The sequence below is a fragment of the Phyllosticta citriasiana genome (assembly GCF_038021145.1).
Source record: "Phyllosticta citriasiana strain CBS 120426 chromosome Unknown IWZ02scaffold_3, whole genome shotgun sequence".
NCBI lineage: Eukaryota > Fungi > Ascomycota > Dothideomycetes > Botryosphaeriales > Phyllostictaceae > Phyllosticta > Phyllosticta citriasiana.
In genome coordinates this window covers 387,463-410,984 of record NW_027117280.1, presented here as the reverse complement: position 1 = coordinate 410,984, position 23,522 = coordinate 387,463, and the positions used below count along the sequence as shown (strand labels likewise).

Here is a 23,522-nt window from a genome sequence, read left to right as displayed (position 1 = left end):
GTGTGTATATATGTGAAGGTACCTAGCACCCAGTACGTGCCCCTCTGTTGCGCAAACCACCAAACGCCATAAAACGCCAGCTAGCCAGCCAGCTACAATAAACCATCCCGTCGTCCATCAATCCATCCGTCTTCCTCATTGCTCATTCAAGCCCACAGCACAGGTAGGTACGGTACATAAGGTACTCCGACCGCGGAACCACCCCACCCCAATCCGGCATGACAGACAGACCGACAGACAGACCGACAGACAGACCGACAGACAGACAGACAGACAGACAGACAGACCGACGGTACGGTCACGACACGTCCTTGCCGCACTGCCTGCCCGCCCTCAGACGATGAGGAAGGTATCTTCTCTTCTCCCTCCTCATCCACACGAACAATCTACCCATCTATCTATCCCTTAAACTTATCCAGCGTCTTCTCCCTAACCTTGCGCACCGCCGCGGCGCTAATCTGTCGTTCGCCCGCCGCTTTGGACGCGGTGCTAGCTTCGCGGATCAGTCTGCAGCAGGGCTCAACACGTCAGTATCGTGTGCATCGGCAGCAACGGCGTCCGCTGGTAAAAAATAGATATATATATGTAGCCGCAGACAGGACAGATGATGCTATGGGATTCACCGCCGGGAGTCTGCAGCGCGTGAAATGAAACGGAGGGATAGGAGGGAGGGGGGTAAACCACGGAGCGGAGCGGAATAAGTTGCAACGCACTCTTCGAGGAACAAAACGTAGTCGAGGAAGACCTGTACGTGCAAACATCCAAACATTAGCCGTGTTGTCGCAGGGCCAGTGTACGGCTGGCTGGCTGGCGTTTCGCGAGACTCGAGACTCAAGATTCAAGAATGACTGACCATGACGTCCGCGTTCTTGCTCAGCGGCCGGTTGCTGTGCGCCTTGACGATGCGCTTGACGGTTGCGCGCGGGTACGGCGTTTGCGGCGCCATGTTTGGCTGGTTGGCTGGCGCTGTCCGTAGACCAGCTGAGTATATGGCGTTGGATGGCTGGCTGTTCGGAAGGAGGAGAGAGAGGGAGAGAGAGGGCTCAGGTGAGTGCGTATGTGGTGCTGTTGTTGGTGTGTTGCGGTGTTGTTGTGAGGTGGGACAATGGAAGGGTGCAGGTAAGCTAGGACCCGGACGACCTGGCGCGCCGCAGACGGGAGCGGAGGTCTCTCGTGGCCACGTGAATGGCGGATGTGTAAGGTAGGTATGCAGCACTAGATTTAATGGCGATTTCTGGCATTTAGTTGTCCTCGACTGCATGAACTGGATTGTGGGCTGTAATTTGCAGGTCTGGGCTTTTCCCCGGTCAGACGGGTGGTTCATTCACACCTCACAGCAACAAGTTGTATGGAAACCATGAAGTTTGAGGTCATATCCATTCAGATGCCGGAATGCTACGGCTCATGTGTCTATTACCATCCCGAGCAATGCGTGTCGATGCCGACTCCCCACACCTTCTATGTGTCGACCTCCATGCCGTCTCCGCCTTCCTGCTCCCTGTTCTCAAACGTCGTCTCGAGCCAGTTGGCAATGGAGGGGCCCTCGTACAGCTTAAAGTCCTCACCGACGCCAGCAACGCCTATGCTCGTGTTGTCGACCGTCAGCTGCTTGTCCTGGCTCAGGCTCTCCTTGAGCGCGCGCAGCGCGTGCTTGATGAGCTCCTCGCGGCCGCTGGCCTCGAACTCGTCGAGGTTGCGCTCCAGGTACGTCCGCGCCATCTGCGAGCGCGCGCCGATGCCGCACGCCGCCATCTCCTGCGTCACGCCCGACGGCTGGAACTCGAACAGGTGCGGGCCCTTTTGGTCCACGCCCGCCACCAGCAGCCCCACGCCGTACGGCCGCTTGCCGTAGTGCTGCGTGTTGGATTGGGCCCGGTCGCCGATCCGCGCCGTGATTTCTGCCAGCGGCATCGCCCGGTCGTACGTCAGACGCGACGCCAGCGACTGCTGCTTCATGAAGTTGGACAGAACGCGGGCGTCGGAGGCAAGGCCGGCCAATGCCACGCCGTAGTGCGAGTCGATGGGGATAATCTTCTTTTGGTAGGACGAGAGCTCTTCGGCGTTGCGCTGGATTCGACAGCCAAACGTCAGCTGCGTGGTTGAGAGCAGTGAGGTGGATTGGAGCTTGCCTTGATTGCTGCCAGGACGACGTGCGTCTTGCTGACCACTCCGACGACGCATGAGCCTTGCTTCACCGCCTCTTGAGCATATTCGACCTGGAAGATGCGGCCTTGGGGCGAGCTGGGAGCTGTCAGTGATGGGGCTCGACGTGTTTGGTGCTCGAGACGTACAAGGTGACGGAGTCGTTGTCGTAATTGTTGCGAAACATGGTGGACGATGCAGCTCCGAGCTGGAGGAGCAAGCAAGGAAGGGAGTAGCGGAGGAGATGGGAGTGGGCGAGGTTGGCAAAGGTGGTGATGGGCGTTGAATGTGGTGGGCAGCGTGAGGCAACCTTGGGGTTCGTAGACGCGCGGATCATCAGAGCTTCTTTCCCCGGCAGGGATCCAGTCCAAGTGCACTGCACCACCCACATAGCCCGGCCGTGCCAAACAACGTCGTCAGCGAGCGACCTCGACACCACCACCCACTTGACGACCACCACTGCGCTGCACCGCTTCTTGTCGTCGACCCTTCTCACAACGCCCGGGCTCTCCGCAGCCGCTGTCTGCTACCGCGCCCACCTCTCGTCCACGCCAGCTACCCGACCACCTTCCCGTTCACCCCGCGCACCGCCGCAGGACTGAGTCGACATGGCCGGACTCAAAACCATCATTGCGCTCTCCTTTGTGCGTATGCCCGTCCAGAAGCAAGCCCCCAGCGCCTGACGTGCAGCCAGATCCTCGCCATCGGGTTCCTCCTCGTCATCCTGTCCTGCGCATTATGGCACGTCTACTACCCGCTGCTCGTCGTCGCGACCTACGTAATCGCGCCGCTGCCCAACTGGATTTGCGGCCGTGCGGCAAACCCCGACGACTTTATGGAGAGCGCTGGCAATGGCGTCATTGACTTTGGCCGCTTCTTGACCGGCTTCCTGGTCGTCATGGGTATTGGTACGTCTCTTGCTGCTGCTGCTGCTGCTGCTGCTGCTGCTGCTGCGACGTCGCTGCCTGCCATGTGCCCTGCCCCCTCGATGCGAAAACACGGCTGACGGCGATTCGGATACAGCTTTGCCCGCCCTGCTGGCCCATTGCGCTCTGATCTCGGTCCCCGCCATGGTCATGTCCATCATTGGTGGTTTGCTCATCTACGGCACCATTATAAGTTTTACCATGTTCTTCCAGGAGGACGAGGAATTCTAGGTTGGTAGGAACCTTGCATCTTTCTGGCAGCTGCCAAGGCATATTGTAGATTAGGATTGATTTCCTATTGGCAGGGCGCTTCATGGAGCTGGGTTTCATGTCATGATAACGTGTTTGAGCGGCAAAACTGTTCTTCTTTTTTTTTATTTTTTTTTTTTGGCGACAGGTTAATATCATCCTCACGCGGCAAGCTCATCTTTTGGTCACGTCCCCACTTTTGTGCGAAGAGACTGATGAGCCACTCTCTTTCAATGCTCGACACAAACTTGATAATGCCACACTACTAACTACAAGGAAATATCCGGCTCCGTTGCGCCAATGCACTCCGTGCTGGGAACTGACAATCGATCCAACCACCCACCCTCGCGCTCATTCGAGGATATGTTTTGATAGAGATTTTAGAGGGCGAGGTTATAAGTATACTCATCCTCCATGTTTTGAGATACCCACAGAATCGCCGAGCTAGACAAGTTAGATTAGCGTGCCTGAGGATGGACGGCAGACATACCTGAGCATAACAAGAGCGTTCGCGACGACATTGGACACGCCAAACCAGAGAGTGGGAAAGGGATATTCGGGCACGACGTATTTGAGCACCATGACAGTCTGAACGATTAGCTTCTCGACCTACCACCCCCGCAGCAGCACTCAAGGGCACACGACTTACCACGCTACCAGCCAGACCGCCAGCCATGAGCGCAAAGCCCAAGAAGAGAACCAGCCTAGCCTTCCACGCGACGCCATTGCCCGAGTAGCTGAAGCTGTCGGCGCTCAAGCGCGACTTGTCGATGCTGTTGATGACGAGCATGCCGAGCGCCGAGCAGATGGACGGGATCCAGTCGATAAAGGTAATGTGCACGTCGGAGCCGTTCTTGGCGGATTTGGAAAAGGCGGCCGCGTCGACGAAGAAGAAGAATCCGAGCGAGAACTGTGCGCCCAGTCTGTCAGATTGGAGCGAGGGAGCGTGGTGGTGGGCAAGAGAGACGGAGACGCACCAAGGCACCGGCTGCGTACACGCCCGCTGTGCGCGTGTTGGCGCTGTTGATCCAGTGCGGTTTGGGGAAGCGGAAGAGTCTGTGGCTCGACATGGCGGGGGCGGGCAGCAATCAGCGACTGGTGAGATGTGTTGTCTCCGAGGGCGAAGAGTTGGTGTAGGTAGGTAGGTAGGTAGGTAGGTAGGTAGGTAAGGTAGGTAGGTTGTGAATTGATGACGCTCTGCCATTGATGCTTGCTTGCCCGCCTGCAGTTCCGACCAGTGGCCCAAGCGCTCGCTCACCACCCTGGCGCCGGCTGCCGCGGGCTCAGTAGTCGAAGGGGCCCGGCGCTCCGACCCGCCGATCCCATCCAGCCAAACTTTAACATTTCTGCCAGACTCATTACCACTTTCCCACCACCGCTGCGATTCGAGTTCCCCGTCACCATGGCCCCCGTCAAGTCGTCCAAGGGCAAAGGTGCTCCCGCTGGCTCCAGCAAAAACAAGTCGCAAAAGAAGCGAAACGTCACGCACAACCCCGACGGAACCGTCAAAGTCGCCGTCGGAAAGGCGAAGAAGGAGAGGACGTACACCGAGTCTCAGCTCGGGATTCCGAAGTTGAACATGATTACGCCGGCCGGCGTGCAGAAGGGCAAGGGCAAGAAGAAGGGCAAGGTCTTTGTCGATGACCAGGTACGGAAAATTTCTTGAGGCGCACTTGCTTGTCGAATGCGCCTCGGGGACGAGGTCGCGTGTGGCGGATAGTGTGGAGTGGGCTAACGTCTCCTGCAGCAAAGCATGATGACTATCCTCGCCATGGTCAACGCGGAGAAGGAGGGTCAAATCGAGTCCAAGTTGATGAGAGCCCGACAAATGGAGGAAATTAGAGAGGCTAGGAGAAAGGAAGCAGAGGCTCGCCAGGAACAGAAAAAGACCAAGCTTGCAAGTCTTTTGAGATTGAAATATTATCTACCGTCTTCTCTAACAATCTACTCAGGAGGAAACCAAGGAATCGCTCCGCCGCAAAAGGAAGCCGAAAACTTCTGAATCGGACCACAAATCGGAAGAGCCCAAGGCTGCCAAATCCGCAAAACCCAGGAAGCGGGTGTCTTTTGGTTGAGCCTTTTCCTTGTTGGTACATAAAACAGTCCAAATTGTCCAGCGACCTGTGAGTTTGAGGAAATCTATTGGTGGGATGCTTGCAACTGAGACGACGAAACAGTCCTCCATGGCCCGGACCATTGCCTCTCGTCTCAGGCGGCGTGTTCTTTTGGTATGTGCCACTTTCGGCGCATGGGCTCATACATGGCCCGCTTTCCTGCTTCTGATGCATCACCATTGCCATTTTGACCTGGCGTGGTTTGAATGGCACCAAGGTCAATGTCCTTGGCAATTTTATCCAAGAACGCGACAGCCTACACGCATCAGTTATCGCCGGCTTAAAAAAGAAAGCTCTACTCACGGCTTTCGCGAACCAGCGGTCGCCATTTGACTGGAACCAGCTAAGGTGGCCGCCCATTGCAGTGGCACACAGTACAGTATAAGGATTCTGCTCGAACTCGACATAGGGAATTGCTTCCTGCACGGAAATCTGCAAAGATGACTTAGCCACCACCACACGACTTAAAAGCAAGACTCACTTACCGGGTCATCTTCAGCATTGATAGCGAGAAATGGAATCCTGATTGCCAGTAGCGAGTCGCATGAAGAAGCATCCCGATAGTACGCCGACTCTGTCGGATAGCCCCACGCGGGACATTGTAGTGCTCTGATTTATTCGTCAGCGTCTCAAATCTTCTTGATCGTCTCCTCAACATACCTGTCAAACTCATAAAGATACTTGATTTTGCGAACCTTTTCAGGGTCAATGTCAGGGTTCTTTGAAATTTGATCTGCGTGTCTATTTCTGTCAGCTCGCACGCTTTTTGGCCATACTTCTCCTTTTCCCTCACCTTTCAAACAACTTTTTCATGTTGTTTCCCATGAATCTTTGATAGACCTCCAGTCCCAGCCAAGACTTTCGTAGTCCCCACGAGGCGACCTCCAAGTTCCACGGGTTGGAGCAGACAACGGCCGCTTTCAATTGGCAATTTTCGCCCTCTTCTCCAAGGTACTGCCTCCATCAGCCACTTTTCCCTTTGAAAATGTCAACATTTCTTACATTGGTGAGAATGTTGGCACCGAGTGAGAATCCTATGCCGAAAAGAGGCCTGTTTGGAAACTTTTTCCGCAGCCAGTTGACGACCTGTCTCACATCCCACGTGGCACGTGCATTGTACATGATGCTAGTGGTGATTTTGCTCATTGCACATCCTCTCGAGTTCACAACGCAGGCCTCCCAACCGAGTTCGCTGGTCAGGGGGGCGAGCACGTGGCGGAGGTAAATTTCATGGCTACCGCCTGACAAGCCGTGCAGCGTCACGAGCAGCGGCTTGGAGTCATCAGAGCCGACCTCCCCGAATTCCTGGTCAGTAAAGTAAGTGGTCCGGGGCGGCAGTGAGGAGTCGGCTTCAGCAGACGGTATGCGGTGAACAAAGTCAACGGCAAAAGTGCCGGGGTAGTTTGTGTTCTCGGATTCGAACAATTTGCGCTTGTAGACGACGGGGACATCGCTGGACTTGACGGTCGTGTAACAGGTCTGCAAATGGCCATTGAAGAGGAGCGGATTGAGCTGACATGGCGGTGTGATGTCTTTGGCCAGGTCAGCGAGAGAAACAGAGTCTCCCGACTTGGTGTTTAATTTTATGGGGGCATTGCTGTGATGGAAAGACGTCTTAGAGTGGCCGAGCACCCAGGAAAGATCTGGTATCATGGTGAAGGGAGAGAACCAGGCTACTAAGGAAACTGGCGATGGCCGTTTTCCTTCAACGTCCGTCGGGTCAGGGTCCAGCTGCCTCGGCTCGTCGACTGCCGGAGATGAGCCGGCTGGACGTCATCTCTGGCTGCCCTGCCCCTGCCCTGCCCTGCCCTGCCCTGCGCACGTCCACGTCCTGGCACGTCTCACTCGACTCGACGCGCATCTTGACCACCATCGCGACCACCATGAGAAATCCCATACGACCCTGTAGCTGCCCGACCCGATATGCACTATAATTATCCCCAGTCGGGAGGCGGCTACGCTGGCTCTCATCCGCCTCACTTCTACTCCCAACAGAGACCACAACAACCTCCTGCCTATCCCAATGGAGCTTCTTTGCCGCCAGCACCCATGCCCGGCACCCCAGGCGCATACCTTGCTGCGCAACACCACCAGCACCAGCACCAGCACCAGCACCAGCACCAGCACCAGCACCAGCACCAGTACCAGTACCAGTACCAGCACCAGCACCAGTACCAGTACCAGTACCAGTACCGGCAAGCCCATCCTATGGTCGTTATTCCTCAAAGACCGCCTTCAAACGCGCACCCGCATGCGCAACCGCCTGTCCCGCACAACACGTACCAGCAATTCGGAGGTCCGCCCGTGCCTCCGCAATACGCTTCTCCACAACCGCCTCTGCAAAGTGCCCCGTCGCGACCGTCCTATCCACAAAGCTCGTCGCCTCCCCGGACACACGCCCCTTCAACACCAACTCCGCGCCCTCATCATCCAACAGTCTCCGTCCAGATACCATCCCCGAGACCTCCGCCGCAGACAGATTACGCACAACTTCTGCTGTCCCTTGCCGACGAGTACATACGCGCCGCGCACAGAATTGGCCCCATTGTCCCTCTGTCAAAACGTGAAAAGGATGAGGATCGATACATGGCACTCATGGCAAGAGGACTGGCCTGTCTCGAGGCTGTCTTGAGAAAGTTCCGGCTTGCGCCCCGCGCAGAGGGTAAGCTGATTCTCAAATTTGCCAGCCTCCTTCACGAAGAAACAGATAACGACGATACGGCACAAGAGTTTCTAAGCAAAGGCATAACGCTATGTGAAAGAAATCGCATGCTTGACATGAAGTATGGCATGCAGCATTTGTTAGCTCGCTCGCTTTTCAAGACCAATCATATTGCTGCAATGAAGTCGATTGATACGGTCTTGCAGACTGCAGAGATGTAAGTTACTCGGACTCTTTCTCATTTCTTTTGCTAACTATTCAAGGTACCAACACAAGGTTTGGGTCTACGCGTTCCGCTTCCTCCGCGCCTCATTATGTATGAAGACGGGCATGCACAAAGACCTGATTGCCGCCCAACACAATCTTCGTTCTGTAGCCACTCTGGCTGAATCACAAGGCGACCGCGCCATCTATGTTACGGCTCTCGCCATGGAAGCAACAGTCCATCTGCGCATAATGGCGCCAGACAGTGTCGAACAGGCCCAACGCGCAATCGCATCAGCACGGAGCTTACAGCTGCAGTTGACTGAGAAAGAGCTGGGTTTCATGGTGCCGTACCTGGATCTCATGGACCTGCTCTGCCATCTCCAAACCTCAAAGGCCTCCGCTGCAGGGGCGAGAATGTCATCATTGCAAGCTATTCTGGATAACCTCATACAAAGAAAGGATCTTGAAGAGACTGAATCATTCTCCATATTGATACATCAAAGCCAGACCGGACCGTTGACCGCCATGACGGGTGGTATCTTTCAGAGGGGCGACGGTGGTCGAGACAGGCTGACTGTGTCATGGATGCGGCGGCGAGACTTGTGTGCACTTGGATACTATCTCAGTGCCACGACATTTCAGCTGCACAGCCCGACGGCAGACCGACTGCAGAGGTTCCTCGAGGAGGGTCTTCGGATGAGTCAGGGTATGACAACCGCACACACAAGAGTACCCTTGATTGACACTGAGAGCAGAGCATCTTCGAATACCCGACACATCGTTGGTCTCTCTGTCTTCTGCTGCTGAGCGCATATCATGGCACCGCATTCTCTCATGGTACATGCGCGTTCAACAGGCATTTGTCGCATGTAACAAGTGCGAGTGGCAGAATGCAAAAACCATCTTTCAAGCTTTGCAAAAGGAAGCCCGCCAGGCTCCAAAGGCGACGCAGAAACACATGTTCCGTTTTTCCACATACCTCGGCGCGATGATTTCCCAGGCCATGGGCGACCTGAACACAGCCCTGCCAGCCTACCGCATCCTTTACACCAACGCACCGACCGAATACTCGAGCCAAACCGACATCAGCACCCTCTCAGCAATGAACGCTCTCCTCATCCTCCGAACACCAACGCATCCCGCCCACGCCGACGCCTTTGCCCTTCTCCGAACCATCGAAGCCAAAGCGGAAGCGCATCCCAGCGACAGCATGCGCGCGGCCGTCTACCTGCTCAAAGCCATCACGCAACCAGGACGGCTCGACAACGCGGCGCCGTCGGTCGTCAGCATGAAGCAGAACCTGCAGCACGCGCTGCAAGCCAGCAAAACGGGCGGCAACGACCAGCTGCTTGCCATGTGCATCACGGTGCTGGCGGCCACGTTCTTCAAGGACATTGTCAGCGCGCAGGCCGACAAGGGCGCCAAGAACTCACGCCAGCTCGCCGTCCGCGCCGGCAACCCGCTGTGGGTCGTCGTCGCCACGGGCCTCGTTGCTAATACCGCCGAGAAGAATGGCAATAGGGAGCAGGCGGCGGCAGCGAGGGCGGATGCCGAGAGCAGGTTGGCTTTGCTGCCGAAGGCTGTCAGGGATAGTTTTGTCGCTGTGTCGTTGTGATTTCCGTCTTTCGCTTTCCTCTCCCCCTTTTTGCCCCTTTTTCAGTGTCGTGGCGGGTTTCTCTTTTCTTCCGGTTTGATTTGATTTTCTCTTGTCCCGTTAGGCACGGCAGGGCTGCTGCTGCTGCTGCTGCTGCTGCTGCTGCTTCATAGGAGTGCATGCATGGGCGGGTGGGCAGGCGTTATATGCGGATGGATGGATGGATGGACGGAGCAACCAACTGAACGGACTGGCGACAAAATACGACCACCTTGTCACGTGGCTAGGCACGGCAAGGCAAGGCAAGGTGTTTCTTCTTCTTCTTCTTATTTTTGTTCCCCGGTTCAAAATCTAATGTTTTTGTAAAGCACGGTATTTTGGTGTAGCGATGGAGAAAGGGATAAAGGGAGGGGAGGAGTGAGGAATGAGGTAGATTAACTGCTCTTTTGCTCTTCTACTCTTCTGCTCTTCTGCTCTCCGTGATGGCATATAGATAAATATGTGCACACATGCATACAGAAATACATGTGGATATTTTTGTGTACGCGTCTCACAGCGTGACTCGTTGAGAGAAAATGGGGGGATAAAGGCAGGCAGGCCGGCACGCCTAATTCATCCACACAACATCATTTGCATTTACATGTAGGAATGAGTGCGTAGGTAAGGTAGGCAATGAGTAAGTAGGTAGGACTACACAGCGCAGAACAGCGGTAGCCGCGCACGCACGCTCTCTCTCTCTCTCTCTCTCTCTCTCTCTCTCTCGTGACATAGATAGTATAAATGGATGAAGAGTGATTACAGGACATATACCTATAGCAGTAAGCAACAATGATTCTGTCCATTTCATCCCATTCTATCCTATTCTATTCTATTCTAATTCTGCTCTGCTCTGTTGTGTTTCTTCAACGGGAATGATGCTAGTATCGAGGCATTCCGTTCTTTTCTTTTCTTTTCCTTTCTTTTCTTTCCATGGACGATGTGGATTTTTATTTTTATTTTTATTTTTATTTTTATTTTTATTTTTATTTTTTTTTGCTTGCTATCTACAGGTATGTGTATACCTATCTACCTACCGCGCAGATTGTTGTGTGGAGGTTTGGGAAGGAAGGAGGGAAGGGAAATGGTGGAGCTGAGCAGTTAAGGGAGATAGACAGCTAATCAGCCGACTAACTGACTAACATGGTCGTATATGGTGTGGTGTGGTGTGATATCTCTACAAAACTAATTCTAGCATGCTTACTTCTTAATTGAGACATGGAGAAATGAGAGGGCGCTCGGGAGAAAGGTGATGGAAACTTACTGCTAGGTGAATTTTACGTAGGATGGATGCATGCGGTGAAAGAAGTGACACTCACCGACCGTTCATCACTCAAGGGGTTGAGTGACAGCCAGCGACGCAACCACGGAGTTTAAGAGGAAGACGACGCTCGTGAAGAATCACACGTGGGACGAGGTGGAGAGAGAAAGAGAGAGTGTGTGCGCGCAGGATGCAGCGAAACTCCCGACGCAGCAGCCGTTTTGGCGGGCTGGCCAGATTCAACGTCAGCCAAGCCAAGCAAGCTTCTTCTCGCTCTCTCCTCTCCCTCTCCTCGCTTCTTCCCCAGGTCTCGCGCTGCCACAGCAAGTAAGGTACCTGCCTCCCCCTTTCATTTCGGCAACTCGCCCTGCGCCAGGCACGACGTCGACGGTTCGGCTGGCCGGGACAAACGGACCATGCCGTTCATGGCAGGTCCTGCCCGTCTGGCGACGCTCTGGCGGATGATGGTGAGACGACGAGGACGTCTCTTGCGGTTGAGTTGGGTTGGGACTCGAGTCTTGGGCGGTGTTGGCGCCGCCGCGCCTTTGGCTCCGGAGATATAGGTCTGCGCTTCAAGCCCGGCGGCGGGCGGATGCGCCCTGTATGTATGGATGGAGTAAAAAAGAGACAAGACAAGTAGGTAGGCACGGCGGTGCTAGTTGGCCGAGCAGGCGGGCCTGCATATAAGCTTACCTTTGGCTCCCGTCGGATAGGCGGAATGAGCGTGTATTAAAGCAGGTACGTACCTACCTGGGCAGAGCGGAGTGCCAGCCAAGGCTGCTGGCGGTGGAGGTTGGCGCTTCATTCAGTGTCCCGTCGTCGTCCCGGTGGTCCCTGGGGCTGATGGTGAGGGCGCGCGGCAGCACCAAATAGTGTAGCCTTAGTCGAGAGACTCTGCTGCTGCTGCTCGACGCCGCCGCCTCGTCTTCTGCTGACTTCACGATGCTGATGCCAAATCATTTGTAAAGATGCCCTCCCTCGCTCAAAGGAACCATGGATGTGGTCTTCGACTGCTCGTGATCCTCTTGTGCTTTACTTTGGTCTGGCGGGTCAGTGCAACGAGAGGGCATGATTTTTCCAAGGCTTTGTCAATTCTGCCGCCATGGCATCCATCGCGCCACCAACGTGCTTTGCAGTGGCTGAGCCCTCTGGCGTTTACTGAGCGCTTTGAGTTTGAAAACCTGATGAGCAGCTCCGCGGACTGTCTCTTCGTTTCTTGACGGTTCCTATTCGCTGATCGTACGTGTCATGGGTACGAGGTTTGAATTTGAGATTTCCAACGCTTGCTTCGGCAAGTAGGCTTGTTCAACGAAGCCTTCTGCGAATTTGACTTGTCCTGGGATTGGATTCTGACACCAAGGGTAGCCTTTTTGGCTTCCAGCCGAGCCTTGCAAAGATAGCTTATCTGGATTTTGGGGACGCAGTGGGGGCGAGGGGGGAACCCAGTCTCCCGGTAAATCTCCCGGATGCGCCCGTCTAAGGATGGGGTGTCTTGGGACGGGACTGGTTATGATCGCCCACTTTCTTTTGCCTACACAATGCAAAGCTGCAAAGCTTATTTGGACGGCATGAGCCTGCAGCCTCACTTGCCAGGGTGAATTTTGCACCAAAGGCAGCGCGTCCGCCTTGAAAGTCGGCCTGAGTTCGTCTCTGTTGGCTTTCAAGCTGCTCTGACGGATGATTGGCGCCTGTACACCTGCACTTTTGCTGTGTGTTTCTTGAACCGAGTCTTCAGCCTCCACATCAGATTCGAAATGCTCAGTGATGGACGGTGTACAAATTGTGACCAGCAGGCGTTGCTCAATTGATCTGTGGTTTGGTGTCGATGGTGCCGTTGTCATTTCGTTTTCGTTTCCTCTTCAACCCTGGCTTCGGCGATCAGGTTTCGAACAACTTCAGCCATGAATCCTCTCAAGATTCATCGTTTTCAATGACCGAAGTCATCAGCGGGATTATGTGAGTTGGATAGTCTGCGAGACCAAGGTTCACGACGGTTCCGATTGACCTTGTTTCCGGGTTGCTGCCTGCGGAGACGGGTCAGTATCCAGGATGAAGCGCGGTTGCAAGGTCTCGAGCAATCCGGAATCCTCTCCTCAGGTCACCTGTGGGCCGATTTGATCCTTTCTGGACGGTCCAGGATGTCTCGCAATCCTCACGTTAGATATTCCTCATGGCTGTGAAGGCTCTTGCGAGCGGCATGGCTCCGGCGCTAGACTTGCTTTGTCCATCTTTCCGACATTCGGACACGGGGATGAGTGATGTGAGCTATACGGGATGGACAGATTGCTTGATAGAGATGGTCGTGAGGCGATGCTCAACCACGACGATGACCAATCTGTGGTTGCTAGGTGTGTTGTTACGCCTTACGTGGCCGCAGGCATTGCTTTTGCAACGGTCGAGGCCCTAGCATGTGTGGGAGTGAGTGCGGGAGCTGTTCAAAACCAACGATGCGCATGTGTGGACAGAGTTGAAGAGATGGAGAGTGGGATGGCTTGGCGTGGTGTTGAAACAGACGTGGAAGCGGCCATGAATTTCGACTTGGTCAGAGCTTCAACCTTAGTTCAACCACCACCCGACTCGACGTTTCTTCTTCCCCACAACGCAATTCCACATATTCTTCAAGTGCTCCGAGACTTTCAGTCCGTCATCAAACCCGCCGATGGACCATTTGACATTCGTTTTAATGAGGGCACGAGCTTGAAGCATGGCATCACCCAACCAGACAGCTTCGTGGCCTTGGTAACGCTGGCGGCACAAGCCTCCAAGTCTGGGGGAGACTGCCTCAGGCCAGCTCGTCTTTGCGTCTTTGGTCTCACCTTCAAGCGCGACAGCCCATGTCGACGTCAGGGACCCGAGCGCGCAAAAAGAGAGTTTGCGCCGGACTGTACACCCTCCAACGCCCTGCGTCTCACCATGGACCAATCACGTTACTCAACACCAACCAACTGCGTTGTTCCTTTTCCAGCCGACCCTTGAAGACATATCCAATCGCCTCTGAATGATATAGAACTTGCCGCAATCATAGTCCTTTCTAGCATCTCACCTCCCAGAGGCTCGCGGTTTCAGCGCTCCGAGTATGCCCACCTGGCACACTCGCTCAACGGCTTCGATGCAGATCGCAAAGATTGCCATGTGCCTGAGGCCGCGACATGGGACCGTTGTCTCTTTGTTATTCTTGATCCTTTTTGCGACATGTCACATTCCCAAAGCTGGCAATTTGCCCTCCTACAAAGTTCGATAAGATTTGCAGCCAGCGCCTAAGACTGCAGTTCAACAAGGACTCCCGGATTTGACGCTTGAAGTCAAGTCTTGACGCAACATTCACAGCGGAACAAGTGGCGCACAAACTAGAGCTGTCACTGGCGGCGTGAGCGCCGCTCGCTGGGCTGTAACCATCATGCGTCCAAGTCAAGCCTTTTCGGCGCTAGAGGTCTTTGCAGTCCTTATCGATCATTTGCTTGCCTTGGCTAGCTCCAGTTACAGGATCCCGCCGCCGCTCGTCTGTCGACAGGAACTGCGTCAGAATTGGTGGTGCGAAACTCTTGCCTGCAGTCGGCCCCGTCACAAGTCGTCTTCTCTGTCCTGAAATGTATCGCAATGCCCTCTCGTTTGACGGACAATGCTGCCCAGTGTTCTCCTCATCCGCTAAGAGTGTTTCTTTCTTAGTCGGCTGAATCAGCTCTGTTGGCTTTGGATAGTGTTGGCGAAGCTCTGCCTTCTCTCATGCCACTCCAGCACAACCTCCAACTGGTTTAATCCCCTCGTTTGTCTATTTGCTCTCGGCATCCATCCAACCTGGCTTCAATTGCAAGTTCGTCGCGAGACCGTTCGTGATGGCTTCAATAGGCGCGAGTGGCTTCGCCGACCGGGAGTCGACCGCGATGGTCGACGCGGCGGCCACTCCTGGAACAAATACAACGTCGACTGGGGAAATGCACTTTTCGAGTTTGGTATTGGGTCAAGAGAGGGCAGTCAGGACACTGAACGTGGTCATTGGGGTCGTCAGCACATTTCTCATGGCCATGATGATTGCCAGAATCTTGTTCGACAACAGGAGAGCATCCAAGTTACGAGTCGTTGTAAGGCCTAGGTGAGCATTCGGTGATTTTCAAGTTTGTGCAGCGTTTGACAAGTAGCAGGCGATTCGAGTTCTTGAGATCGACGCGCAACTCCGACGTCTTTCCACTTGTTTTGGGGTTCTTCATCTTCATCCAGGAGATCATTCTGGTGGCTGTCCAGGCTAGCCGTATGGACAAGATTTCGACTACGGGCTGTCATGGTCTGTCCATGCTTCTTCTCCCAAGTAAGTTGAGAAGCTGACCCTTCGCTTGCAACATTGCTGATCGCGGCCAGCTATCTTCATGTCTGCTTACACGACCTTGGTCTTTGGGATCGAGGCCGTCGTCCGGGCTTTCAAAGGCTCTGTATCGCGCGGAAAATGGAACACTCCAGTCTGCATCGGAGTTGTTCTCGCCTTGATGGTACTGACACTCATTCCTACTGTCGCATGGCGCGCGCGAAACAAATGCTTTGGCGAGCTACTCTGGATTCCTCTCCATTTCCGCCGACTCTTTCTTCCGATTCTATCGACTTTGATATTTGCGTACGTCCTCATGATGGGACTCCTTATCATGCGCCTTTTCTACGACACCAGCTTTGACGAGGAAGAGAGGATTTCGGCATCTAGGATGGTCTACTTGTTGGGCTTTGCAGTGGCTCAGAACGTGAGTTTCAAATTCTCTACGACGCGATGAGACTTCTAATCAAAATGCAGGCCCTCATCATGCCCTTCTTCGTTGTCCTCTACGTAGGAAAATTCTCTGCCAAGCTCAGCAGTTCCAGAGTTGCCGAGTTCGTTCTCTACAGCTCTGGCGCCTTTGTCTCGTTCATTCTACTTTTCTTGCGGATCAATAGCAATGCCGCAGCTATTCAGCCCCGGTCCTCTTCCTCCTTTTCCAGGTTCAACCCATTGCGATTCTTGGCCTTCCCTGGACCGGACAGCTTCGACTTCAAAATCAGCGAGCCCATAGCTGTGGGAGGAGAGAAGAATAATCGATTTGATCGGTACGGATACCAATATCGGACAGAAAAGGTCGGATTTGGAATGGAGAAGAGTAGCCCTGGTCCGAGAGAAAAGAGCGAGACTTGGAAGGCCCCTGTGGTGCAAAGCAAGCAAATTCAAACCGATTCTCCGACCAAAAAGGCCATGCCCAGCAAAGAGCTCCTATATACCCACAAGCGCACCAGGTCTGGATCGTACTCTCTGTTTCCAGCCAAGTCCGAACAAGATCGGGAATCGCAACTCCCCTACTCTCTCCGCCTACCAAACATTCCAAAGCTTCCAAAATTGCCCTCCACAGTCTATTCTCCAGATTCTTCGCCACAATTGGCCAAGGCTTCCATTGACCCCTTCGCCAGCCCAACCAAAGGAGCAAGATCAGGATCTGTAACAAATGTGGCCGACTACTATGAAACTTTTCCTCCCCGGCCACTATTTACAGGACGTCACATTCGCGACACCAGTGTCGACAGCCACGCGACAGTCCAGATTGGACTTCGCCTCTCGATGGCACCAAACAACATCCCCATGGCCGACGTATCCGCTGCAAACCGCTATCTGGCGGAACTGCCCGTGACGGCCGCAAGCCCGAGGAGAACCCCAGAAAACGACGACACCGACTCTCACTCCGAAATCACAATCTCCCTCGATCGCAACCCCTCCACTTCAAAACCTCACATCTCACCCACGCCATCGCAAACCCAAAGCCGAGCCACTTCGTCCGCAATCAGCGAGTCTGAATTAGCTTCCAGCTCCAGCCACACATCCTCCGCCCCCAGCACCGCTGGCTCGTCTCTGAGCGCCTTCACCATCATCGCGCCCAAAACCTACCAACAACCAGCACGCCAACACCCTGCTCAAGACTCGTCCCTAACAAAAACCGTCTTATCAGGCGGCAACCCGTTTGAAATTGTGCCCAGTAGCGGCCAAGTTGAGTGGCAAAGTCCGCCGTCGCGGTCGTCGTCGACGCGGACGAAGAATAGCGAGGTGCTGCGCGAACAGACGTCGCGACCGCGCTGGGTCGACCTCAAGAACGAGACCAACGTCCAGATGCGCTCAAGCGATGCGAGCGAGGCGACGCGCTGGATATGAAAATGTTTATTTCGTCGTTGGCGTTGTGTGGTTTTCTCTTCCAAACGGCCATCCATGAATACCTCGAATGATCTTTCCGTCTCTCCTATATGGGTGTCTGTTCCATGGCATATTGTTTTGCTCTGTTCGTGGGTCTGTCTGTCGTTTTTGGCGCTGCGCTGCAATCATAACTCACTTGAATTCCTTCGCACCGTCTAAACGGGGACCACTTCGTATCTCCCGGTCTTTTCCCTTAGTCCCTGATCCCTCACAGGGTCATAGCCAGCCATTTCCAGCGATGCTCAATCAAATTCCTTTGCTATCACGTCGCTGCTACCATAGGTACCTACCATACCTAACTCCCGATCAAGACACACACCGCGCCCGTCACTGCTGACGCGCTCAATTTCGACATCGTCATCGAAATCAAATCGAATCAAATCCATCAGTTTCCTCTCGACGGTCGGTCGGTCGGCGCTGTATGACGCAACGCCCTTTCATGTGCACCCTTCAATCCAAGCAACACAGACCCAAATACTTCCTACATACATACCTACTTAGGCAGAGAGACACACTTGCACCCCTGCATACAAGGAGCACACAATGCAAACGCACGCGTCGAACGAGCGAAGGATGGGAGGCGCCGGTGCGTCTCGTTTGGCGGGGGGTGGATGGATTGTAGTTTCGTCATTGTGCATGGGACGGAGGCGAAACGGCTTGCTGGTGCTGCGTAAGGAAGGAAGTTTGGCGACTGAGATGGGGTTAGGGTTGGGTGTGTGGTACGTACGGCAGGTAAGGTATGCACGGCAAGGTAGGCGGGGAGAAAATAAAATAAAATCAAAAAAATGCGCTTTTTGGCTCCAGTCTGCCTGTCTGTCTGCTTGTCCGCCTCACTGCTCCTCTGCACGACTGTCAAATCGAAATCCTGAATGGAATGATGGAGGATGATGTGATCGAAGAAGAAGTGTCCCTGACATTCGTCTCAATGCGCTCCATATTATCTCTCCCGCTCTACTCCATCCTCCTTTTTTACGTGTTCCCGATGCTTCCATCCCATCGCACGCCCAAAACGCCGGCTCCTTACATTGGTGGAAAAAAGATGGCAACACCTCCTACCTGCCTCTGCTGCATAGTGATGTGATGGTGTCCTGTGTCGTCCGCCGTCTGTCTGTTCCGACTTCTATCGCGAGATGAGGTGAGATGGGTCGCAGCAGTCGGACTACTGGCGGACAGGCACCCAGGCATCCACAATCGGACATTTTGGTTGCCATAAATCCACATCTGGCCTCCTATGGTCTCGGATCGCAAACATTTTGCGGCCTAAGGAGCTCAAGTGACAGGTGCTCGCCGACCATGTCCAAACCATACACCTACTACGCAGTAACAGTGTGTCGTTGCGCCGGCTCGTTCTCGTACTCATACTCGATCTCGCGCTTGGGACCCTTGGCGTTCTTCTTCTTGCTGGGTTTGGGCGGCGGACTGCTGCCGCGGCTGCGCTTCCGGTTGTTCATGTTTGCGAGGGCCTTTCTGAGCTTGGACGTGTCCTCCTCTTTGCTTGCGTCTTCGCTGTCGTCCTCATCCTCGTCTTCATCGTCGTCGTCTTCGCTGCCGTCGTCGCCGGAATCTGCCTCGTCGCTGCTGTCGCCGCCAACCCAGTCCTCCAGATCGTCGAGACCCTCGTCCTCTGACTCGCTACCTTCAATGTCGCTGACGTATTCGACGTCTCCAACGCCATCTTCCATCTCGCGCTCCATTTCTTCTTCCTCTTCAATGCCCTCGTCCATGTCTTCGTCTCTTTCGCCCTCGCCTTGTCGTTCCAGGCCCCTCAGCACCTTGCGCCACACGGCCTCGTCGACATTAAGCGGCTGCTCGCCGTAAGCACCGCTGCGCAACCGCTCGATGAGCTCGCGTTCGATTGCACGCTCGACCTTGGCGGCAGCCTCGGCCTTGCGCTCGCGCGTTTCCTCGCGGCGTCGGATCTTGGGTGCCAACTTGGGGACCAGCGTCTCGCCCAGGCGCGCCTGCTCCTTGGCCAGTCGCTGGCTGCGGATGCGCACTTGTGTCAGGCGAGTCAGACGCTGCTTGTTCTTATGGAGGAGGAATTTGGGAAAGTAGGCAAGTCGGTCGTCGATTTGCCGTAGTGCTTGGGCATAGTTGGAAGAGAGCTTTATGCGCTCCCACCAGCGCGAGGGCTGTCGTACATGTCAACTGTTGCTCTTACTAGACTATATCTTTCAACGGTGACTGACCTGGTGGGCTCGTTCGATCGTCTTGATGTACAGGTATAGTGCGCCTGTCTCGGGATGCGCGCGGATAGTGGCATAGCGGGAGTTTGCAAGGGGACAAGACTGGCGGTTGCAGAGTCCAGTAACATTGTATCTGAAAGTCTTCGTTAGCCTTTGCAACTGGCTAACGGGCCTCGAAAGACGTACTCGTTGCGGCAGAAGTTCTGGTTTTTGGTGGGGAGCCTGAGAATTCAGGTTAGCAAGGTGGATTTGGCTGGTATGGGCGAGATTTCGCACTTGAGCTTGAAGGAGCAAAACTGCTGGTTGATGACCTGCCACACAATCTCGTCGGAAGCCATGGCGACGATGAGTAGTCAGGAGCTGGGGATGTGGATTTGTTTGGGTGTGGAGCGGAGGTTCCTGGGCAAGGACTTGAACTTTTTGGCGGATCTCCGAAATCTTGGCGTCGGCGTTCTGTGGGCGCCGACCAGCCAGACCCTGTCCATCGCCGCATCCAGTTGTGAGCAATCTGATTTGACATTTCTTCTCCTCGACGTCCTCCACATGCGCCTGGCTTATCGTCTTGGTCGCGCGTCTCCCAGTCGCCTCTCGAGCATCTTCACACAGATTCCGACCTACTCGAGCCAATTGGTTTCGACACGGGCCCTCGACTCTTCGTTGTGGACTGAGCACTGCTCCCACGCCAGGACCATTGCGTCATGGCCTTCAAAATGTCCTCGACCTCGTCAATCAAGAGCGTTCCATCCCAGCCACAGCAGCAGCCCTGAACCCACCATTTATGCGCTGTCTACAGCTCCCGGTAGAGCCGCTATTGCGGTCATACGGATATCAGGCCCCGCTTGTGCCCACGTCTGTCTTCAAATCTTTCATTGTGACAAGTTGGAATCTGACCGAGTCCAGATCTATCGTTCACTGTGCCCCAACACTACCTTTCCAAAGCCGCGCCATGCCTCACTCCGCACTCTTTATGACCCGACATGCCCACCGTCTCCCTCCTCCGTACTAGACTCGGCCCTCGTCCTCTACTTTGCCGCCCCAAACACTGTGACCGGTGAAGACCTCCTCGAGCTCCATGTCCACGGCGGGCCAGCCATAGTGCGCGCTGTCCTTGCTGCCATCCCACAGTGCTCGATACAGAATGGAGCCAAGCATGATATCCGCTACGCCGAAGCCGGTGACTTCACGCGGCGCGCATTCCTCAATGACCGCATGGACTTGACCCAGATTGAAGCGCTGGGCGACACGCTCACGGCCACGACCGAGCAACAGCGACGCCTCTCGGTGCGTGGCACGCGAAGCGGTCTTGCCCAGCGCTACGAGGAGTGGACACGGCAACTGCTGTATGCGCGTGGTGAGCTTGAGGCTCTGATAGACTTTTCAGAAGACCAGCACTTTGACGAGTCGCCTGCGCAGCTGGCGTCTTCGGTGGCAGCGCAAGTCAAGTCACTCAAGGTGCAGATAGAAACCCACGCGGCAAATGCTGTCAGGGGCGAACTGCTGCGGAACGGCATCAGCATCGTGCTGCTGGGCGAGCCAAATGCGGGGAAAAGCAGCCTGTTGAACCGGGTTGTTGGACGAGAGGCGGCGATTGTAAGTCAAGAGGCGGGGACTACGAGAGATGTAGTTGAGACAGGGGTAGATATAGGGGGCTTTTTCGTCAGGGTAGGAGATACGGCAGGACTACGGAAGAGTGGCACACCAGCAAGCGACGCAAAAGCTGCTGCTACACCATCAGCAGTGGGTGCCATCGAACAAGAAGGCATTCGCCGCGCCAAAGCCCTAGCGCTCGACTCGGATGTGGTCGTCTGCGTCTTCTCCATCGAATCCGACCCTCAGGGAACGCCGCATCTGTCGCTCAGCCCCGAAGTCGTCACCACTGCGCGGCTGTGCTTGGAACGCGGCATTCAAGTCGTCGCCGTTATCAACAAAGCAGACAAGCTCTCCGCAACTCCAGACGTCGACGCCGCCAAACAGGCGCACATTTCAACACTCCAATCGGCACTCGCCCTCCCAAGCGAACGCATGCGCTTCATCTCGTGCAAAGAAGCGTCGACGTCTTTCTCCTCCTCCTCCTCCTCCTCCTCCTCACAGGCCCATCAATCCCACGATGCAGACCCCGGCCACATCCAATCGTTCTTGCAATCCCTCATCGCCGTCTTCGAATCCATGACCGAGCCCCTTCTCCCCTCCTCCTGCTCATCTTCCGACCCATCATCAAACACCGTCCCCGACACCGGCCCCGCCGTCGACACATCGATATGGCAGGAGTCCCTCGGCGCCAGCGAGCGCCAGCGCGTCCTCCTTTCCGCATGCGCCGCGCACCTGGGCGACTTTTTGCGCTCCGTCGACGGCGGCGACGGAGACGGCGACCTCGACATCGTCGTCGCGGCCGAGACGCTGCGCGAGGCGGCGGCTTGCTTGGGTCGGATAACGGGGCGCGGTGAGGTTGTTGGGGCGGGGGATGTTGAGGAGGTTTTGGGCGTTGTTTTTGAGAAGTAAGTGCCTTTTAGTTGGCCTGCGGGGCTAAGATGCTGATTTTTGACAGGTTCTGCGTTGGCAAGTAGGATTTAGACGGGTTGGTGGATATAAAGGATGGTCGGAACAGGAGAGGTACAATCTGATAGATGCAATCGAAATGATACAAACAGATAAATAAATCCCTGCTAACCAGCAAGCAAGCAACTGTCTTGCCTTGCCTTGCCCATCCCCCAATTAAAACACACCTCTCCTACCCTAACCGACCCTAAGCCCCACCACCCAAAGCAACGCCCCACCTCCTCCTAAAAACCTGCCAGCTCTGCCGCGCGCCACCTCTTCCTTTGGCCTTTTCGTCGCGCTGAATCCGCGACGCGGCGGCTGCTGCGCCGATGGCTGTGGCGAAGAGTGGGTCGATGCGTCTGTGGGGGGGATATTGTGAGTACGTATTGGCAGAAGAAGGGGAGAGGGGGGGGTGGGAAAGGGAGGACGGACTTGGAGATGATGTATTTGAACGCCATTGTTACTAGGTTAGTTGGTCGGACGGATGGATGGATGGATGGATGGATGGATGGATGGATGGTTTGTTGATTGGGTTTCGCAGTTTTTCGAGACGTAGAGAGGCCGATGATGATGATGGATGCGCAGCGCAATTCGTTCTTGCTTGAGACTGCTCGTGTCTTCCTCGGCTGATGCGCGCTGTGGTGTGCTTGACAAAAGGGGACCGCCGTGAAAAGCAGGATAAGGCGATGATGTCGATGTCGATGTCTTTCTTTCTTTCTTCTTTTCTCTCTTCTCCGGCTGTTTCTTTTCTCTTCCAGATCCGCAAAACACAGGACCTATCCGCACGCACAGCCAGCCGTATGTAACTTTTTCTCCCGTCCCCGCAAGACACCGTTGACGATGCCGACGAAAACGCAAGGAAGCAGCAGCAAAGCCCGACTTTTGTTTCACCGTGGCGAGTGGTGGTTGAGATGGCGGCGTGAATGGAGCAGCAACGTGATGTGTTTTAGATGTAGGCTCCAGGCAGTGGTGTTGCGTTCGGATCAACAAGCCCACCAGACGACGACGTCGTCGTCGTCGTCAGTACCTAGGAATCGGGGTATCGGCGGACGCGGACACGGACTCGGATGCGGCAAACGGCCGACGGGACCCACGCCCCGGCTGGTCTCGGGCCGGCTGCCCTAGAATAGAAGTGCCGGGCAGAGGATTCCTTGAGGTTAAACATCAATACATAGGGGGTACATGTATTCATTCATTTGATATACAGTACCTACCTATGTAAGGTTCTTTGGTAAGTAGGTAGGTAAAGCCACAATCACGCGCTCGACGTTGTCGTTGGCGGTTGACCTCGCCCTCGCCCACCATGCGATCCAATCCAATCCAATCCAATCCAATCCAAGTCAGATAGGTACATATATGCAGGGTAGGGAGGGAGGGAGGGTGCGTCGCGACTGGAGTATGGTAGCCATGTACCTGC

The 23,522-nt window shown here is 54.9% G+C and overlaps 12 protein-coding genes across 12 annotated transcripts; 6 read left to right on the top strand and 6 right to left on the bottom strand.

Moving 5' to 3' along the window:
• Positions 1-398: 398 nt before the first annotated feature.
• Positions 399-946, bottom strand: IWZ02DRAFT_372408 (uncharacterized protein; the record flags this gene model as incomplete). Its single annotated transcript, XM_066764630.1, has 3 exons — positions 399-507; positions 714-745; positions 854-946. The coding sequence occupies 3 exons, from the start codon at positions 944-946 to the stop codon at positions 399-401; spliced, it is 234 nt and encodes a 77-aa protein (XP_066625022.1).
• Positions 947-1,264: 318 nt separating this feature from the next.
• Positions 1,265-2,479, bottom strand: IWZ02DRAFT_443773 (nucleophile aminohydrolase; the record flags this gene model as incomplete). Its single annotated transcript, XM_066767057.1, has 3 exons — positions 1,265-2,067; positions 2,130-2,241; positions 2,292-2,479. 3 exons carry the CDS (start codon positions 2,477-2,479, stop codon positions 1,459-1,461), a joined length of 909 nt encoding a protein of 302 aa, XP_066625021.1. The 3' UTR covers positions 1,265-1,458.
• Positions 2,480-2,534: 55 nt separating this feature from the next.
• Positions 2,535-3,512, top strand: IWZ02DRAFT_443771 (vacuolar protein sorting 55 superfamily). The gene is made up of 3 exons (XM_066767056.1): positions 2,535-2,786; positions 2,837-3,050; positions 3,166-3,512. Exons 1-3 carry the CDS (start codon positions 2,751-2,753, stop codon positions 3,297-3,299), a joined length of 384 nt encoding a protein of 127 aa, XP_066625020.1. The 5' UTR covers positions 2,535-2,750; the 3' UTR covers positions 3,300-3,512.
• On the bottom strand, positions 3,513-4,508 carry IWZ02DRAFT_443769 (vacuolar sorting protein-like protein Vps68). The gene is made up of 4 exons (XM_066767055.1): positions 4,295-4,508; positions 3,967-4,227; positions 3,808-3,905; positions 3,513-3,761 (listed from the first exon to the last, which is right to left on the bottom strand). The coding sequence occupies exons 1-4, from the start codon at positions 4,385-4,387 to the stop codon at positions 3,698-3,700; spliced, it is 516 nt and encodes a 171-aa protein (XP_066625019.1). The 5' UTR covers positions 4,388-4,508; the 3' UTR covers positions 3,513-3,697.
• A 211-nt stretch (positions 4,509-4,719) lies between these two features.
• Positions 4,720-5,319, top strand: IWZ02DRAFT_488017 (60S ribosomal subunit assembly/export protein loc1; the record flags this gene model as incomplete). Its single annotated transcript, XM_066769418.1, has 3 exons — positions 4,720-4,965; positions 5,065-5,218; positions 5,270-5,319. The coding sequence occupies 3 exons, from the start codon at positions 4,720-4,722 to the stop codon at positions 5,317-5,319; spliced, it is 450 nt and encodes a 149-aa protein (XP_066625018.1).
• On the bottom strand, positions 5,059-7,164 carry IWZ02DRAFT_170569 (alpha/beta hydrolase fold family protein). The gene is made up of 6 exons (XM_066762199.1): positions 6,434-7,164; positions 6,225-6,385; positions 6,092-6,172; positions 5,917-6,040; positions 5,735-5,863; positions 5,059-5,687 (listed from the first exon to the last, which is right to left on the bottom strand). Exons 1-6 carry the CDS (start codon positions 7,082-7,084, stop codon positions 5,526-5,528), a joined length of 1,308 nt encoding a protein of 435 aa, XP_066625017.1. The 5' UTR covers positions 7,085-7,164; the 3' UTR covers positions 5,059-5,525.
• An 88-nt stretch (positions 7,165-7,252) lies between these two features.
• IWZ02DRAFT_170561 (cohesin loading factor-domain-containing protein) lies at positions 7,253-9,996 on the top strand. The gene is made up of 3 exons (XM_066762198.1): positions 7,253-8,310; positions 8,357-9,006; positions 9,056-9,996. Exons 1-3 carry the CDS (start codon positions 7,355-7,357, stop codon positions 9,913-9,915), a joined length of 2,466 nt encoding a protein of 821 aa, XP_066625016.1. The 5' UTR covers positions 7,253-7,354; the 3' UTR covers positions 9,916-9,996.
• A 2,288-nt stretch (positions 9,997-12,284) lies between these two features.
• On the bottom strand, positions 12,285-13,196 carry IWZ02DRAFT_170546 (uncharacterized protein). Its single transcript, XM_066762197.1, has one exon. The coding sequence runs from the start codon at positions 13,030-13,032 to the stop codon at positions 12,418-12,420; it is 615 nt and encodes a 204-aa protein (XP_066625015.1). The 5' UTR covers positions 13,033-13,196; the 3' UTR covers positions 12,285-12,417.
• A 269-nt stretch (positions 13,197-13,465) lies between these two features.
• Positions 13,466-14,167, top strand: IWZ02DRAFT_430576 (uncharacterized protein; the record flags this gene model as incomplete). The annotated part of the gene is made up of 1 exon (XM_066766084.1): positions 13,466-14,167. The coding sequence occupies one exon, from the start codon at positions 13,466-13,468 to the stop codon at positions 14,165-14,167; it is 702 nt and encodes a 233-aa protein (XP_066625014.1).
• A 956-nt stretch (positions 14,168-15,123) lies between these two features.
• IWZ02DRAFT_372512 (uncharacterized protein) lies at positions 15,124-17,342 on the top strand (the record flags this gene model as incomplete). Its single annotated transcript, XM_066764638.1, has 4 exons — positions 15,124-15,281; positions 15,331-15,494; positions 15,545-15,890; positions 15,947-17,342. The coding sequence occupies 4 exons, from the start codon at positions 15,124-15,126 to the stop codon at positions 17,340-17,342; spliced, it is 2,064 nt and encodes a 687-aa protein (XP_066625013.1).
• A 1,236-nt stretch (positions 17,343-18,578) lies between these two features.
• Positions 18,579-19,960, bottom strand: IWZ02DRAFT_170515 (ribosomal L28e protein family-domain-containing protein). Its single transcript, XM_066762196.1, has 4 exons — positions 19,844-19,960; positions 19,754-19,789; positions 19,571-19,700; positions 18,579-19,513 (listed from the first exon to the last, which is right to left on the bottom strand). The coding sequence occupies exons 1-4, from the start codon at positions 19,903-19,905 to the stop codon at positions 18,695-18,697; spliced, it is 1,047 nt and encodes a 348-aa protein (XP_066625012.1). The 5' UTR covers positions 19,906-19,960; the 3' UTR covers positions 18,579-18,694.
• A 79-nt stretch (positions 19,961-20,039) lies between these two features.
• On the top strand, positions 20,040-22,611 carry IWZ02DRAFT_443750 (mitochondrial GTPase). The gene is made up of 4 exons (XM_066767054.1): positions 20,040-20,416; positions 20,468-22,062; positions 22,113-22,464; positions 22,538-22,611. The coding sequence occupies exons 1-3, from the start codon at positions 20,111-20,113 to the stop codon at positions 22,129-22,131; spliced, it is 1,920 nt and encodes a 639-aa protein (XP_066625011.1). The 5' UTR covers positions 20,040-20,110; the 3' UTR covers positions 22,132-22,464; positions 22,538-22,611.
• The last annotated feature ends 911 nt before the right edge of the window (positions 22,612-23,522 follow it).

What these genes read in the sequence shown, in the direction of transcription:
- IWZ02DRAFT_170561 (XM_066762198.1), top strand. Translation starts at nt 7,355, where the DNA reads ATGCACTATAATTATCCCCAGTCGGGAGGCGGCTACGCTGGCTCTCAT. An exon ending in GTCTTGCAGACTGCAGAGAT is followed by an intron (nt 8,311 to 8,356) that starts GTAAGTTACTCG and finishes TAACTATTCAAG; the next exon opens with GTACCAACACAAGGTTTGGG. An exon ending in GGGTCTTCGGATGAGTCAGG is followed by an intron (nt 9,007 to 9,055) that starts GTATGACAACCG and finishes CACTGAGAGCAG; the next exon opens with AGCATCTTCGAATACCCGAC.
- IWZ02DRAFT_443769 (XM_066767055.1), bottom strand. Translation starts at nt 4,387, where the DNA reads ATGTCGAGCCACAGACTCTTCCGCTTCCCCAAACCGCACTGGATCAAC. An exon ending in TGTACGCAGCCGGTGCCTTG is followed by an intron (nt 4,228 to 4,294) that starts GTGCGTCTCCGT and finishes CTGGGCGCACAG; the next exon opens with TTCTCGCTCGGATTCTTCTT. An exon ending in GCGGTCTGGCTGGTAGCGTG is followed by an intron (nt 3,906 to 3,966) that starts GTAAGTCGTGTG and finishes CTAATCGTTCAG; the next exon opens with ACTGTCATGGTGCTCAAATA.
- IWZ02DRAFT_170515 (XM_066762196.1), bottom strand. Translation starts at nt 19,905, where the DNA reads ATGGCTTCCGACGAGATTGTGTGGCAGGTCATCAACCAGCAGTTTTGC. An exon ending in TTTTGCTCCTTCAAGCTCAA is followed by an intron (nt 19,790 to 19,843) that starts GTGCGAAATCTC and finishes CTGAATTCTCAG; the next exon opens with GCTCCCCACCAAAAACCAGA. An exon ending in CAGAACTTCTGCCGCAACGA is followed by an intron (nt 19,701 to 19,753) that starts GTACGTCTTTCG and finishes GAAGACTTTCAG; the next exon opens with ATACAATGTTACTGGACTCT.
- IWZ02DRAFT_443750 (XM_066767054.1), top strand. Translation starts at nt 20,111, where the DNA reads ATGCGCCTGGCTTATCGTCTTGGTCGCGCGTCTCCCAGTCGCCTCTCG. An exon ending in CAGGCCCCGCTTGTGCCCAC is followed by an intron (nt 20,417 to 20,467) that starts GTCTGTCTTCAA and finishes GACCGAGTCCAG; the next exon opens with ATCTATCGTTCACTGTGCCC.
- IWZ02DRAFT_443771 (XM_066767056.1), top strand. Translation starts at nt 2,751, where the DNA reads ATGGCCGGACTCAAAACCATCATTGCGCTCTCCTTT. An exon ending in CCATCATTGCGCTCTCCTTT is followed by an intron (nt 2,787 to 2,836) that starts GTGCGTATGCCC and finishes ACGTGCAGCCAG; the next exon opens with ATCCTCGCCATCGGGTTCCT. An exon ending in CCTGGTCGTCATGGGTATTG is followed by an intron (nt 3,051 to 3,165) that starts GTACGTCTCTTG and finishes ATTCGGATACAG; the next exon opens with CTTTGCCCGCCCTGCTGGCC.
- IWZ02DRAFT_170546 (XM_066762197.1), bottom strand. Translation starts at nt 13,032, where the DNA reads ATGACAACGGCACCATCGACACCAAACCACAGATCAATTGAGCAACGC.
- IWZ02DRAFT_170569 (XM_066762199.1), bottom strand. Translation starts at nt 7,084, where the DNA reads ATGATACCAGATCTTTCCTGGGTGCTCGGCCACTCTAAGACGTCTTTC. An exon ending in ATGAAAAAGTTGTTTGAAAG is followed by an intron (nt 6,173 to 6,224) that starts GTGAGGGAAAAG and finishes TGACAGAAATAG; the next exon opens with ACACGCAGATCAAATTTCAA. An exon ending in TATCTTTATGAGTTTGACAG is followed by an intron (nt 6,041 to 6,091) that starts GTATGTTGAGGA and finishes CGAATAAATCAG; the next exon opens with AGCACTACAATGTCCCGCGT.